The sequence below is a fragment of the Schistocerca gregaria genome, chromosome 2 (assembly GCF_023897955.1).
Source record: "Schistocerca gregaria isolate iqSchGreg1 chromosome 2, iqSchGreg1.2, whole genome shotgun sequence".
Taxonomy (NCBI): Eukaryota; Metazoa; Arthropoda; class Insecta; order Orthoptera; family Acrididae; genus Schistocerca; species Schistocerca gregaria.
The window spans coordinates 717,898,515-717,915,832 of NC_064921.1; the positions used below are offsets into that span (position 1 = coordinate 717,898,515).

General features: G+C 40.4%; 2 protein-coding genes across 2 annotated transcripts in view; both read right to left on the reverse strand.

Moving 5' to 3' along the window:
- The window catches only part of LOC126334847 (general odorant-binding protein 83a-like), a 48,791-nt gene extending 45,624 nt beyond the window's left edge, over positions 1-3,167 (reverse strand). The window contains exon 1 of the mRNA XM_049997517.1: positions 2,965-3,167. Within this exon, the coding sequence (XP_049853474.1) occupies positions 2,965-3,048 (84 nt within the window). The 5' untranslated portion in view covers positions 3,049-3,167. The remainder of the gene's footprint in view (positions 1-2,964) is intronic.
- LOC126335950 (calcitonin gene-related peptide type 1 receptor-like) overlaps positions 3,060-17,318 on the reverse strand; it is a 257,752-nt gene continuing 243,493 nt past the window's right edge. The window contains exon 7 of the mRNA XM_049999426.1: positions 3,060-3,257. Coding sequence (XP_049855383.1) covers positions 3,060-3,257 — 198 coding nt within the window. The remainder of the gene's footprint in view (positions 3,258-17,318) is intronic.

Consider the following 17,318-nt stretch of genomic DNA (forward strand, 5'->3'; position numbering starts at 1 on the left):
CCACACCATGTTATAGTTCTGGATGGAGATTTTAATTTGCCGGATATAGACTGGGAGACTCCAACGTTCATAACGGGTGGCAGGGACAAAGAATCCAGTGAATTTTTTTAAAGTGCTTTATCTGAAAACTACCTTGAGCAGTTAAACAGAGAACCGACTCGTGGCGACAACATATTAGACCTTCTGGTGACAAACAGACCCGAACTATTTGAAACAGTTAACGCAGAACAGGGAATCAGCGATCATAAAGCGGTTACTGCATCTATGATTTCAGCCGCAAATAGAAATATTAAAAATGTAGAAAGATTTTTCTGTTTAGCAAAGTGACAAAAAGCAGATTACAGAGTACCTGACGAGTCAACACAAAAGTTTTGTCTCAAGTTCAGATAGTGTTGAGGATCAGTGGACAAAGTTCAAAACCATCGTACAATATGCGTTAGATGAGTATGTGCCAAGCAAGATCGTAAGAGATGGAAAAGAGCCACTGTGGTACAACAACCGAGTTAGAAAACTGCTGCGGAAGCAAAGGGAACTTCACAGCAAACATAAACAAAGCCAAAGCCTTGTAGACGAACAAAAATTACGCGAAGCGAATTGTAGTGTGAGGAGGGCTATGCGAGAGGCGTTCAATGAATTCGAAAGTAAAGTTCTATGTACTGACTTGGCACAAAATCCTAAGAAATTTTGGTCTTGTGTCAAAGCGGTAGGTGGATCAAAACAAAATGTCCAGACACTCTGTGACCAAAATGGTACTGAAACAGAGGATGACAGACTAAAGGCCGAAATACTAAATGTCTTTTTCCAAAGCTGTTTCACAGAGGAAGACTGCACTGCAGTTCCTTCTCTAGATTGTCGCACAGACGACAAAATGGTAGATATCGAAATAGACGCCAGAGGGATAGAGAAACAATTAAAATCGCTCAAAAGAGGAATGGCCGCTGGTCCTGATGAGGTACCAGTTCGATTTTACATAGAGTACGCGAAGGAACTTGCCCCCCTTCTTGCAGCGGTGTACCGTAGGTCTCTAGAAGAGCGAAGCGTTCCAAAGGATTGGAAAAGGGCACAGGTCATCCCCATTTTCAAGAAGCGACGTCGAACAGATGTGCAGAACTATAGACCTATATCTCTAACGTCGATCAGTTGTAGAATTTTGGAACACGTATTATGTTCGAGCATAATGACTTTTATAGAGACTAGAAATCTACTCTGTAGGAATCAGCATGGGTTTAGAAAAAGACGATCGTGTGAAACTCAGCTCGCGCTATTCGTTCACGAGACTCAGAGGGCCATAGACACGGGTTCCCAGGTAGATGACGTGTTTCTTGACTTCCGCAACGCGTTCGACACAGTTCTCCATAGTCGTTTAATGAACAAAATAAGAACATATAGACTATCAGACCAATTGTGTGATTGGACTGAAGAGTTCCTAGATAACAGAACGCAGCATGTCATTCTCAATGGAGAGAAGTCTTCCGAAGTAAGAGTGATTTCAGGTGTGCCGCAGGGGAGTGTCGTGGGACCGTTGCTATTTACAATATACATAAATGACCTTGTGGACGACATCGTGAGTTCACTGAGGCTTTTTGCGGATGATGCTGTGGTATATCGAGAGGTTGTAACAATGGAAAATTGTACTGAAATGCAGGAGGATCTGCAGCGAATTGACGCATGGTGCACGGAATGGCAATTGAAGCTCAATGTAGACAAGTGTAATGTGCTGCGAATACATATAAAAATAGATCCCTTATCATTTAGCTACAAAATAGCAGGTCAGCAACTGGAAGCAGTTAATTCCATAAATTATCTGGGAGTAGGCATTAGGAGTGATTTAAAATGGAATGATCATATAAATTTGATCGTCGGTAAAGCAGATGCCAGACTGAGATTAATTGGAAGAATCCTAAGGAAATACAATCCGAAAACAAAGGAAGTAGGTTACAGTACGCTTGTTCGCCCACTGCTTGAATATTGCTCACCGGTTCGGGATCCGTACCAGATAGGGTTGATACAAGAGACAGAGAAGATCCAACGGAGAGCAGCGCGCTTCGTTACAGGAGCATTTAGTAATCGCGAAAGCGTTACGGAGATGATAGATAAACTTCAGTGGAAGACTTTATAGGAGAGACGCTCAGTAGCTCGGTACGGGCTTTTGTTGAAGTTTCGAGAACATACCTTCACCGAGGAGTCAAGCAGTATATTGCTCCCTCCTACGTATATCTCGCGAAGAGACCATGAGGATAAAATCAGAGAGATTAGAGCCCACACAGAGGCACACCGACACTCCTTCTTTCCACGAACAATACGAGACTGGAATAGAAGGGAGAACCGATAGAGGTACTCAAGGTACCCTCCACCACACACCGTCAGGTGTCTTGCGGAGTATGGATGTAGATGTAGATGTAGATATATGGAAAACACTGACAAGAAAAAGCGACGTGGTGATAGGAGGCCTATGAAGACATTAGGAATAATTTCCGTGGTACTAGAGGGACCTGTAGAGACTAAAAACGGCAGAGGAAGATAGAGATTGGAATACATACAGCAAATAATTGAGGACGTAGGGTGCAATTGCTACTCTGAGATGGAAAGACTAGCACAGTGGAGGACTTCAAGCCGGGCCGCATCAAACCAGTTAGAAGACTGATTACTTAAAAAAAAAAAAAAAAAGGGGGATGATGTTGCAGTTCATGAATGACATGTACGCCAATTTTTGGCCTAAAATGTGGTCTTTACTACCGGATATTCTAACCTTACGTTCCTAGAACAAACTTTTGGAGACGAGGCGTTCCTCGTATCAAAAGACTCGGCAAACATCGCAGGTCAGCTTGAGAGAGTTTGTCGATAGAGTTCGAACTCACCCTGTTTGGTGAAGAACACAACGCGGGCAAGTGCTGCTATCGAATGACGAGTTGTCCCTACTAGTCGTCCGACTCGGGAGGTAGTTTTCGGTAAGCAGGTACTCACCATGTTGACGTCCCATGCTTGGGCGGCAGCGACCAGGAGCAGCAGGAGGGCCGCACAGGCGGAGAGGCGCAGAGGGGTCCACATGTCGTCGGCGTCTACGTGCGCGTCAGTGGCGCCGGCGGCGGCGCGGCGCGCCTTAAGTACGGCGGCCTAGCGTGCCGCCGCGGCCCGCCCCCGCCGCCGCCCCCGCCGGCCGTCACGCGCGCCCACGCAGGCCGCCGCGGCGGCCCATTCAGCGTTCCGCGCCGCGAGCCCCGGCCTCCTCTCCGCCGCTTCCGCTCTCCAGGAGCCACCTACTGCCATTGACGGTTCCGGCGACGTAACGTGACCTTAAACACCGCAACTGACCGTCTCTTTTTAGTAACACATATCTCTGGTAACGGCGGTGATTCACCCTGGAATGCGTCTACGACACACCATTTGCATTCAGGAGCTCTTTTTGAACACTCAACTACCCCTCAGAATTAACGCATGTTAGTAGGAGCTGGGTCCATGGCACGCACTTCTCGCTCGATAGCACCCTCCTCAGCCCCTAAATATTCAGTAGCACTTGGTGAGGTGCTCTTTTTGTCGCGGGAAGGGAGGGGGGTGGGGGTGGGGGGAGGGTGGCGATGGAGGCCATAGGGGGCGGAATACCTTCATGCCCGTGGATCGTTCTCCAAATTTTTCTGGTACAATGAAGGACCGATGAAAAAGTGGAATATTTTCCTAAAGCTAAAAATTTTCAAAAGATCGCATAAAAATTTCTTTATTTATAACCAATCAGTTTCACAGACTATGTTATCGTCTTCAAGCCTGTAATATAGCGAATATGCATGGAATATATCCCATATCATGAGTTATGACATAATACGTGAAACAGAATTTTTGCTTTGGTACTACAAGAAACTGTGCATTTCCATATCTTCAGAACTGTAAGTTCCATTTTCGTTTCTTGTAATTCCAAAGTTAAATTTCTGTCTTAAATGTTATGTAATAACACATTACATGAGATATATTCCGTGTTTATGTTACAGACCTGAAGATGGCAGCAAAATCTGTCGAAACAGGTTATTGGAAAACCAAGTCTTTTTTGCGATCTTGACTTTATAAAATTGTTACCAAGTCAAACAAATGTCTTCTTCTGCTTTCTCAACAAGACAAATTCGGGTAAAGTTTTGCTGAAGGTATTGATCGCCATATGGCCATCGGGGTGCTGCAGGTGAGCAAGTACCTTCCTGTACCTTTCGCCGGTGAGAGATGATAAGTTATTGATATTCCCGTAACTGCGGTTGTGTGCACCGAAGTTTTGCCGTTGCATTGTATACTATCTGTTCATAAATATCCGGACACAACTATCTAATGCAGAATTGACCGTAAGGTGTCATCGAAAGGAGGATGCGCCAATATAAAATGAGGTAGCGAATAACGTGTTGTCAGTAGACAATCAGAATGCGTCCGACAGAATAGTTCATTGATTTCGAACGTGGACTAGTCACTGAATGTCTTCTGAGCAACAAATCAATCTGGGACACTTAAACCCTTATAAATGTGCTCAAGTCGGCCATTGGTGACGTGACTGTGTAATGGAAACGCTAAGGAACAACAAGAGCTAATCCAGGCAGAGCTGGGGAGCCGACAGGACTTGTCTGCTCCAGTTTTACAGGGCGTTTGTGCGATTTCGGCTCGATTATGGGAGCACAGTGTATGGGTCTGCGAGGATTTCTTACTTAAAGATATTGGACGTTGTGCACCATGAAGGGCTTCGGTTGGCCACTGGGGCATTCCGAACTAGCCCCATACCAAGCCTCTGTGCAGAGGCTCGTGAACCGCCACTTCACATGCGGCGGCGGCTACTTACGGTGGGCCAGGCGTGTTAAACTCTGTCCACACCATACACACCTGCATACCATACCGTTGCTCAGCTTCATCTGGCACGGCTATTTCATAACAGGCAACGAGCGACGAGGCCGTATGGGATTCGGCACAGGATTGTGTAAGTAGGCTGTTTAGATTTTTATATTGGTAACGCCAAGTAGCGCTCTGTATAAAAATCACTGGCTATGCTGTGTACAGTCTGTGGCTAGTTTGCATTGTTGTCTGCCATTGTCGTGTTGGGCAGCGGCAGCTGGATGTGAACAGCGCGTAGCGTTGCGCAGTTGGAGGTGAGCCGCCAGCAGTGGTGGATGTGGGGAAGTGAGATGGCCGATTTTTGAGAATGGATAATCTAGAGGTGTGTCCCTCAGAAACATTACATTTGTAACAATGGATGTCATGAACTGCTATATATATTATGACTATCAAGGTAAATACATTGTTTGTTCTCTATTAAAATCTTTCATTTGCTAACTATGCCTATCAGTAGTTAGTGCCTTCCATAGTTTGAATCTTTTATTTAGCTGGCTGTAGTGGCGCTCGCTGTATTGCAGTTGTTCGAGTAACGAAGATTTTTGTGAGGTAAGTTATTTGTGAAAGGTATAGGTTAATGTTAGTCAGGGCCATTCTTTTGTAGGGATTATTGAGAGTCAGATTGCGTTGCGCTAAAAAAAATATTGTGTGTCAGTTTAAGCACAGTCATGCACAATTTTTCTAAGGGGACGTTTCATATGTTGACCCTTAGCTGAGGATACCTCACTGGAATCTTCTGATTTTTTTCTTGTAGTTTGTGTAATTAGTGTAGCTATTGTTTATTGCTAGCGCGTAATTGTAGAGAGAATCTCCTTTGTAGTTGCAGTCTTTCATTGTTGGACAGTAAAACAGTTGTGGCATGCATGTAGATCTGCACCAAGTATGTCGCAGCTGCGCTTGCAATTAACTAGATATTCTTTTCAGTGCTATGTTAATGTGTTCTCTTATTTTTGCTCTTCAAATTGTGCTTTTCTGTGTTATCGTGTGAAATATTGTGACAATAATGGCGTGTGAGAAACGTAACACTAGGCTCCAAAGTAAATTGAGAAATAATAGTGGCGACGAGCGTAGCTTATCAGCACCACTGCGTAATGAATTAACAGACATTCTATGTAGTAATTTGGTAATAGTGCATAGGGAAATGGAGCGGGCTGCAAATAAAGGTGTAGGCAGTGAAACAATCAGTGAACAGGGAAGCATTATCGATCGATCGGTCGGCAACAGCTCGCCTCAGGATTCCGAAATGACAGGACACAATCTTGCAAATACTGTAGATTCAGGTTTTGGGTCCTCACTGTTTTCTCAAATAAGTCAAGACACATTTTTTGCTGGTCAAAATGTGAATGTTGACGGTGCAAATGCACTGCCGAAAAGCATAGAGGAACAGATTCCAGACACAAATACATTATTATTGCAATTAATGCAACAAATGAAACAAAGTCAGAGACATACACAGCAACAGTTGGACACAATGGAACAAAATCTTCAAAAGTTAGACACAATGGAACAAAAGCTTCAAAAGTTAGACTCAGTAGAACATACGATTGAACAAACACGTGAAGATTTAACTACTGAGTTACATAAAATAGAATCGAAATGTCAAAAAGTCTGTAATGACGTAAAAACACAAATTTGTGAGCATTTCCAACCTATTTTTTCGCGCCATGAAAATACATTACAGAATCTCGAATCAGCCGTAAAAGAATTGCAAACTATTGTTCATGAAAATCATGAGACCTTGCAAGCTAAAATTGACTCAGTTGCATCTACCGATTCGGTTACGCAACTTACAAAAACTCTGGAAAACTTAAAGGACACAGTAGATACGATTTCAACACAAATGGACACTCTGAAATTTGGTTCAGAAAAACACACTGAGGAAATAAGTACACTATTGGAGAAAGTAGCCGAACGTTCGGATCAGTTCACTAACTTATCTGCAAAGGTAGATGATGATCTGAGTGACACAGAAGAGTGCGAACAGATTAGGAAATTCAAACAAAATCAGTATCAAATTAATATACAACACCAAAGAGAAATCCGGGAAGTACAAGATCAGCTGACACAGGTAATACAAGAATTACGTATTTCAGAGGACACTCGCGCTCCAACACGGGAAGAGGGACTTAGAAATACGGAAAAGCTACAAAATAATAACACAGTGCATTTCGGAAATTATGAAAGAAATTGGCAAGGTGCACCGAATTTTGAGATGGAACCGCCGACACGACGTAACAATGGCTGATATGCTAGTCGCCTACATGACGATTTTGACTGAAGGCTGTTTATTACTACACGTAAATTCAAAACATTTAAGAATCCCGGCAACGACTCCAACCACAAGCGTGGATTCATCAATTCTCTCATTGATTTCCTCCCAACTGGTCGTTACAGCACAGATTAGAATTTATGTGTGGCTATTTAGAGAATTAACCAGGTGTAAGAGTGCGATCGGTCATTCACGATTGGCACAGTGAAGGAGAATTTTATCATGCCTTCCTCCCAGCATATTGGTCTCAAGCTACACAAGACCGAGTAAAACATAGCATCATAATGATGAAACATTTCGAACAATCTGAATTTACCAGTCTTGTGAAATATTTTGAAGACAACGATGAGTACCTGTTAAACCCATACAGCTCCTCAGAACTCATCGGCATTTGCTTAATCAAATTACCTGAACATTTACGACATATTATTTTGGTGGGACGTTGCAAATACGACATTGAAGCTTTTCAGGGACTCTTACAAGAATTAGAAATTGACACTGATAATCGCGGAATGCGAAAATAGGAACACAACAATTACAGGTCACGTCTGTCGCAATTCCGCGATGAAAGAAATAATAACTGCACACGGCAAGGCTATTCTCACAACACAAATCGGGACCAAAACAGACACCACCCGTATGTCAACCGTTGGCACAGTAGTAATAATTACAGGGAAAGATCACTTCTCCGCGGTAGTGACTATCACAGAGACAATCAGAGAAACAGACAATACGGGAACCAAAATAATTATTATCAAGGGAGACAGAATAACTTTAGACGCAACGGTCCAGCGCGCAGTTACGATTCAGAGAGAAATTCTCCACCACGTGACCGACAAGAAAGAAACTATGGAATCTACCGACACGACGACAGACGATATGATCGTAACGACAGAGCTGAATTGCATGCATCAAAACTGGCGAGATTCAAACAGGGCAGGGCCCTCTGGACAAGGTGAATTTGTAGAAGTTAGGTCTCCAAATCCTAATAACGACGCGCGCCAACAAAGACACAATAGGCTATGACTCATACCGCTGGCAGCCACAAAACGTACTTATGAAACGGACGATGCAGCTGCCGTAGCTAGTAATTACGTGAAAATGGAAGACATTAGGGACATCTTACTCCAGGAATACGACGTAAAACATAAGAACATTGCATATCCTGTGATTCACATTACGGTAAATGACGTAAAATGTACTGCAGTGCTTGACTCTGGCAGTCCTATTTCAGCAATTAGTGAAACAGCCTTTAGCAAATGCAACAAATCGAACGATTGCTCCACACTTCCGTTACGTAAGATTAAATTACAAGGTGCAATCTTTGGAAAAAGATGTACGCCAACAAACCAACTTAGAATTCTTTTGTCAAGGCCACAGCTTCTCTATGAAATTTCTTATTGTTCCATTATTGTCGACGGTAATTATATTGGGAGTAGACTTTTTTAATGAATACAAAGGAATCTTAAACTTTCATGATGCTGAAATAAATTTAGAGAAATAAGGTAAGTCAATAGCTTTGAAATTTGAAGATTGGCTTTCAAACCGTGACATTGAAATTAATCGGCTTTACCTTCTGTTAGACACAGTTCGGAATTTTCGACAGAACTTGACACTAACAATCACTCTGCAAGTACTTACAGGGATGATATCGGCGGCGCATTTGATACTAATGAGTTAATTCAGAATAAAATTCAAACAATTGAGAACTGTAATGACACTGATAGGCAGGACCCTTTTGAGATTTTACAAGCATATTCCACATTTTTTACTCACAAAACTGGAACAATCAAGGGATTTCAATACCAATTTCGTGTTCGTGAGCATACTAAATTTTGTGTTAGACCATACGTAATTCCGGTACATTATAGGGACCGTGTTAGAACAGAAATACAATCTATGCTTGACGAGGGCATTATTGAGCCTGCAGTAAGCTCATACAACAATCTATTACATGTTGTTGAGAAGAAAAATAGATCGATCAGGCTTGTCTTAGATTCGAGACAAATCAATACTATCATCATTCCTGAAACACACAGGCCGCAAACGTTGGAAGAACTTCTTCAAAATTTTAATGGTGTAAAAGTGTTGTCTTCTATTGATCTCAGATCCAGCTTTTATCAGATCGAATTTCATCCAGAAAGTAGAAAATACACAGCTTTCCTTTATTTCGGCGTTTGTTATCAGTTTCGGAAACTTCCTTTTGGTTTCAGCATTTCTTTGGTAGCATTCATTCGCGGGCTAAATTCCATATTACCTGAGTTCTTAAAACGTGACGTCAACTTATATGTGGACGATATTCTGATAGCAGAAGCCTCATGGGAACAACATAATCGCATCCTCAACAGCGTATTACATATTTTTGCAGAATCTGGAATTACAGTTAACTTGGAAAAGTCCGAATTTGGGAGGACAAAGGTGAAGTTTTTGGGATATATTATTTCTTCTGATGCCATTCAGCCGGATCCTGAAAAGTTAGAAGCAATCAGAGGCATTCCAGATCCATCCACAAAAAAACAAGTCCGAAGTTTTCTTGGTCTCATAAATTTTTACCGTCGTTTTCTGAATATGCAAATTCAAGTTATATCAAAACTTTGTTCTCTCATTGGAAAAAATACTATTTGGAACTGGGACGAACAAGCACAGTTGGAATTCAATTCTTTGAAAGAATCTCTAGTTAACGCGCCAATACTAGCGCATCCAGATCTGTCACAAGATTTCTGCCTTAGCACGGAATCTTCTAAAGTGGGTCTTGGTGCCTATTTATTTCAAGAAGCCACAAAAAATGACACTACTGTTCAGAAAACCATTGCTTTTGCTAGCCGAGTGCTAAGAAAATCTGAAAAAAAATTATTTAGTTACTTTATTAGAAGCTTTAGCTATCGTTTGGGCATTTAACAAATTCCGATTCTTTCTTGCTGGTAAGCACGTAAAAGTATACAACGATCATCGTGCATTACAATTTCTTATGTCTTCAAAATTAAATCATGACAGGTTAAAACGTTGGGCATTGGTTCTGCAAGAATTCCACTTCACAATAGTCTACATTCCCGGCAAGGAGAACGTTGTTGCGGACGCACTGTCACGCGCACCGGCTGGACTTGAGAAAAGTAACACAGAGGGCAACCTCGAGAAAAATTTCAGTATTCTTTACATTCAGAAAGTCGCCTTTGAAAACTTCATTACCCCATCGTTAAAGGACATTGCTCATGAACAAGATAAAGATCCGATTTGGAAAGACATCAAAAGTAAATGGCATCAAAAGACACACACTCAGATTCGACATTATTATCTGGTTAGAAACAACTTACTGTTCAAACGCTGCACTGTTGATGACAAGCTATGGGTACTTTGGATTCCTGACGATTTTGTTAATAAGCTCATTTGGTACATTCATTTCAGCTATGCACATTTTGGTCCACGAAAATGTTATCATATTCTTCGGACGACTTGTTATTTTAACAATATGTAAAAGAGAATTCGAAGAGCCTTGTCTATTTGTAAACTTTGTCAAAAGCCGAAACCATCTACTATCTCACGTCGTGCTCCGTTGTTTCCTATTATTTCTTCTAAATTAAAAGAATTTGTTGCTGTTGATCTCTTGGGACTCCTTGTCAGAACATCGAATGGATTTTCGTACGTTCTAGTCGCTGTTGAACTTACTTCAAAATTTGTTTCTTTCACTTCGTTACGTAAAGCCACTGGACGGTCTGTATCCAACGCCTTTGTTAAAAATTTCTTACGTGAATTTGGCCACGTTGCTAAAGTCATTTCAGATAACCGAACGCAATTCAGATCTGCTGTTTGGTCAAGCATGCTTCGGAATCATAAAATCAAACCTGTTTTTGTTTCATTGTACTCACCACATTGTAACCCGTCTGAACGGATAATGAAAGAAATCAATAAGCTTTGCAGACTTTATTGTCACAGAAAGCATCAGCATTGGGACAGATATTTACACTTATTTCAAAACGTACCGAATGAAATGCCTCACGACTCCACTGCTTTACCACCTATTCTTGTACTGAAGAATGAAGAACCACCGAACAGAATCAGAGAACTTGTACCATTCCCGAATACACGTAAACTTCGACACGAAGACATAATTGATGTGGCTATTAAAAATATAAAATCTTCTGCAGACAAAAGGAGAAAACTACACGGCAAAGCAAATGCGAAAAAATTATATATTGGTCAGAAAGTTCTCATTAAAGCTCATTCATTGTCACATAAGAAGAAACACTTGAGTCACAAATTCTTTCTAGTTTACAATGGACCTTTCAGAATCTGACGTATACCACATGATAATTGGGTTGAAGTTGAAACTCTGCGTACTAGGAAGAGTAAAGGATTGCACCACATTTCACATGTAAAACCGTTTATTGAAATATAATCTGCTTTATATATTAGTCTCTGCTATAAAATTTTTCACTTCACGTTACTAGTATGCTTGGTCAGACTTACAAACTGTTAACATGCAACAATGTTTTGAAGTTCACTATCCAGTGTAGAACCTAGGGAACATATTTAAACAGAAATTACGAATGAATTGTTATAGTGAACAGACGACGCAGTGTTGTTATTTGTACATTCTTGCTTGTTAGTTGCACGATTACGTAACGACTATCAGCCTTACATGCTTAGAACATATACTGGTACTGCTAATGAGATTTTAATGCAACATTGTGGTTTACTTGATAATACATTCTGGATTTAAAGTACTTTCTGCGAGATACCAGATGACACAGTGGTTAGTTTATGTGACAGCTACACAATTATATCACGACGCTACTAATGAGTGACAATTTACAATGTTGCTTTTGCGGTGTATCTGTTTTACATCTGCACAGTTTTTCTGAATTCTTCTGGAAAGTAAAACACGTTTTAGTAGTAACTTTTGTGGTATAGCTACAAGGAGACAGCCTTTTCCGTAGCACAACAATACGTTACAGCACAGTACTTTCTTCATCACGGCAATAAGCGTAATAACTAAGATATCTATACGCAAAGCATTTCACTTTTGTTTATCCTTAGGTAAGTACATTGACTTCTGCAGGACTTAGCTTTCGGCGGACGATAACTATGACACTTCCACAACATTATCTTATAGCAAGACCCACATTTAGCGCTAAAGGACACGCATTTGAGTGATTAATTTTGTACTTAAAACATTTATTTTTAAAGATTTTTGTATTACAATGATACAAAGGTTTTCCGTGTTACATTTCATTCCATTGCTGTAATCTGTAACACCTGAGGGTATAATTACATTAATTTTCAGGGGGGTACACGCTTACTTTGTGTACCATGTGTGTGGCATTCACAAAGAGCCCTAGCTAATATGGTATTTGCTTATACAACTTTACACATCGGCACCATATTTCTCTAACACAGAATTACACAGTTATCTGATTATTTAACTGAGAGAGACAAATATTTATTTTACTACATCAGTGACAGATGTTTACGTAATTACACAGTTGGATAACTTTACATCTACATCTACATGACTACTCTGCAATTCACATTTAAGGGCTTGGCAGAGGGTTCAACGAACCACAATCATACTATCTCTCTACTATTCCACTCCCGAACAGCGAGCGGGAAAAACGAACACCTAAACCTTTCTGTTCGAGCTCTGATTTCTCTTATTTTATTTTGATAATCATTCCTACCTATGTAGGTTGGGCTCAACAAAATATTTTCGCATTCGGAAGAGAAAGTTGGTGACTGAAATTTCGTAAAAAGGTCTCGCCGCGACGAAAAACGTCTTTGCTGTAATGACTTCCATCCCAACTCGTGTATCATATCTACCACACTCTCTCCCCTATAACGGGATAATACAAAACGAGCTGCCCTTTTTTGCACCCTTTCGATGTCCTCTGTCAATCCCACCTGGTAAGGATCCCACACCGCGCAGCAATATTCTAACACAGGACGAACGAGTGTAGTGTAAGCTGTCTCTTTAGTGGACTTGTTACATCTTCTAAGTGTCCTGCCAATGAAACGCAACCATTGACTCGCCTTCCCCACAATATTATCTATGTGGTCCTTCCAACTGAAGTTGTTCGTAATTTTAACACCCAGGTACTTAGTTGAATTGACAGCCTTGAGAATTGTAGTGTTTATCGAGTAATCGAATTCCAACGGATTTCTTTTGGAACTCATGTGGATCATCTCACACTTTTCGTTATTTAGCGTCAACTGCCACCTGACACACCATACAGCAATCTTTTCTAAATCGCTTTGCAACTGATACTGGTCTTCGGATGACCTTACTAGACGGTAAATTACAGTATCATCTGCGAACAATCTAAGAGAACTGCTCAGATTGTCACCCAGGTCATTTATATAGATCAGGAACAGCAGAGGTCCCAGGACGCTTCCCTGGGGAACACCTGATATCCCTTCAGTTTCACTCGATGATTAGCCGTCTATTACTGTGAACTGCGATCTTCCTGACAGGAAATCAAGAATCCAGACGCACAACTGAGACTATACCCCATAGGTCCGCAGCTTGATTAGAAGTCGCTTGTGAGGAACGGTATCAAAAGCTTTCCGGAAATCTAGAAGTACGGAATCAACTTGAGATCCACTGTCGATAGTGGCCATTACTTCGTGCGAATAAAGAGCTAGCTGCGTTGCACAAGAGCGATGTTTTCTGAAGCCATGCTGATTACGTGTCAATAGATCGTTCCCTTCGAGGTGATTCATAATGCTTGAATACAGTATATGCTCCAAAACCCTACTGCAAACTGACGTCAGTGATATAGGTCTGTAGTTAAATGGATTACTCCTACTACCCTGCGCAATTTTCCAATCTGTAGGTACAGATCTATCGGTGAGCGAGTGGTTGTATATGAGTGCTAAGTAGGGAGCTATAGTATCAGCGTAATCTGAAAGGAACCTAATCGATATACAATCTGGACATGAAGACTTGCCCGTATCAAGCGATTTGAGTTGCTTCGCAACCCCTAAGGTATCTACTTCTAAGAAACTCATGCTAGCAGATGTTCGTGTTTCAAATTCTGGAATATTCCATTCGTCTTCCCTGGTGAAGGAATTTCGGAAAACTGCGTTCAATAACTCCGCTTTAGCGGCACAGTCGACGGTAACAGTACCATCGGCACTGCGCAGCGAAGGTATTGACTGCATCTTGTCGCTTGTGTACTTTACATACGACCAGAATTTCTTCGGATTTTCTACCAAATTTCGCGACAATGTTTCGTTGTGGAACCTATTGAAGGCATCTCACATCGAAGTCTGTGCCTAATTTCGCGCGTCTGTAAATTTTAGCCCATCTTCGGGATTTCGCGTTCTTCTGAACTTCGCATGCTTTTTCCGTTGCTTCTACAACAGCGTTCGGACCTTTTTTGTGTACCACTTATGAAATTGTATTTTGTCTGTACTTTGTGAAATTTTCATATTTTTTTGGAACCATTGTGAAACTACGAGAGCTTTGAATGATGTATTTGGTATGGGATCATGATTTTTAAAGTACGTTTGAGGCAGATGACACTTTTGACATGAGCAGATAATTTTTTTATGTTTTGACATTATTGCAGAAAGCTACGACGTTTTTGAGAGTTGACTGAGGTGTTATGATGTTATTATTACGATGATGTGTATTATTCTGTTGCGGTATGTTTATGATCAATAAGCTGATGCTATATGAGTTATTTGATTATGCTACGTATCTGTTATGATGAAATATTGAAGAAGTGTCGACGAATAAGGTAAGGAATAATGACCAGAACGTACGAAAAACCATTCCATGTTCTGACAAGGAGTCCCAAGAGATCAACAGCAGCAAGTTCTTTTAATTTAGAAGGAATGATAGGAAACAACAGAGCACGATGTGAGATAGTAGATGGTTTCGCCTTTTGACAAAGTTTGGTTAGGGACTGTGGTTTGTGAAAAAGGTTGTCGGAAACCAAGAATCGTACTTTAAGAGTTATGAAATGTATGTAAATGCATGAATGTATTACAATGCCGACGAAATTTTATTTGGACACTGTTATATCAGTAGGATTTTGTTTCTACAGATTTGTAACGCAAATTCTTGACCTGTGAAATATTTTTATATGAGACTGTCACTGTAGTGGAAACTGGTGTCGTAAATATTTCGATAAGAAAGTTAAGAGACCACTTGCACGTAATGCGTCGTGGGACCCAGGTGCACGACGGACACCTGGAAACCAGCCATTAGTGAGTGCCTTTCAGAGGCACAGGTAGAAAAAAAAGGGAGGCCATTATCCTTGCTATTGACATTCCTTTGTAGAAAGCATCGCAAATACGACACGCTCAAAATTCAAAACATATGATTATACTGTAGAGCTCTTAATTTATTATATTTACTAAAATGCTAATGAAACGATGAGAAACATTTCACGGCCATTGTCTTGCAAATTGAGAGAAATGCCATATGGCTTGCTTTATGTATTTATTGACTCATTTTGTTTAATATCTAGTTTCAAGCTGCACTGCAGCATTGGTAAAAATAAAATTTTGTAGATGTACTAATATAAATATTTTATGCCTACAGATCCAGTCAATAATAAATTTATGATCTACTTCCAAGAAAACGAGGGCACATAAATAGACATTTCCCTTCACAGGAACTGCATAAATAATTTTTTTACAATTTGGTAACTTGTCTGCTACAGTAAGTTCTCTAGATGCATCACTCTAGTGTTAAGATGTGACATAGGTATTAAACATGGCCATTTTTACTGTAATATTTTTTCTGCTTGAGCTTTGTCATGTTTCGATATAAGTTATTGCATTTGCTGCTGCTGTTTGCCAGGCATATTGTTACTGAATTTGACTTTGTATTACTCGGTTAAGCCAGCTTTACTTCGGATTTATTTCTCTTGTTTGCTGCACATTGCCTTATATCAGTTGTAATATTGCAATTGATTTGCTGCTTACTTTGACAATTTCCATTTTGTTTCATTGCTGTTTGTATTAATTGTTTTGTGTTGCTCCATTGGCTCATCCCTTAGTTTAGCATCTGAGCTCAGTAGATTTAAGTTAGCTTAAGAGGGGTAGACTATATAAGAGAATGAGTTGCGATGAATTGGAAGAAATTCATTGAGAAGTTTTACGAAAAAAGTACAGAAAGCAGGTATAGATACCACTCTCTGAAATAATGAAGAATGAAGAATGAAGGGAGATCTCCAAGAAGTAAAGAAAGTGTTGTTTGCAAGATACTGCAGTAAAACAAACCCTGTCCTTTAGCTTTCTGTTATTCCGCTATGTGTTTGTGTACTCTTGTTATTTGTCTTTTTCCTGTCCTTATGTATTTAGCTAATAAGATTTATGTTGTAGCATTTTTCAAATACTATGTTATTTTCTTCGTAAAGATGTTTAGACATTGTTTATTCTGTTTTGTTTTAATGTTCATGTGTGAAGTTTATGTTTCGAAAGTTATTCTGATCTTTTATGTATGTACTTATGTCATAATCCCTGTAACACTGATGTATATGTTTATATTTTTATTCTTTTGTAAAGCTCATATTACTACAAATGTTATCTGTATTTTTATGTTATTTAATGATGTATTTTGTACCTTTGTCATTGTATTCTCATGATATAATTGTATATACACAAGTTATTCAAATTAAGTATCATTTCACTGCACATGTTTCTGTTGGTCATAATATATGCACAGTATGTAAGAAGTTGGGGCTGTTAGTGCTTGCACGTGTGTTAATAATTCAGCAGGGGACTGGATAACAGCATTGCTGGTTCTAAGGACATTTCAAAAAAAAAAAAAAAAAAAGAAATTAGCTGAGTGCACAAGTGGTAGTCCATGGACGTGCTATATTGTCCGCAAGACTCTTCGATGGTGATTGTGCACCTGCACAATCGCAACAGATGGCTGCTGACTGTCTCTACAAGGACTACAGTGGGTCTGCAGCTCTGATGGCCCACCAATACCACAATCTTTACCAGGACTACAGTGGGTCTGCCCTGTGATGACTTACGTGCCAATATTCTTCAAAACTTCGACTGACTCTGCTGTGGGTTTGCTCTGTTGTGGACCTTTACCTGTCTGCATGTCAAGAGTCAGCACTGTCTTTCCGTTGGAAGGACGAGACTACTTCTTCAAGACTGCATGGAAATCCACTACTTCCATGTGCATTTTCTTTTACTGCTCATACTTTGAGAAAAACACTGCAATTTTACTGTAATG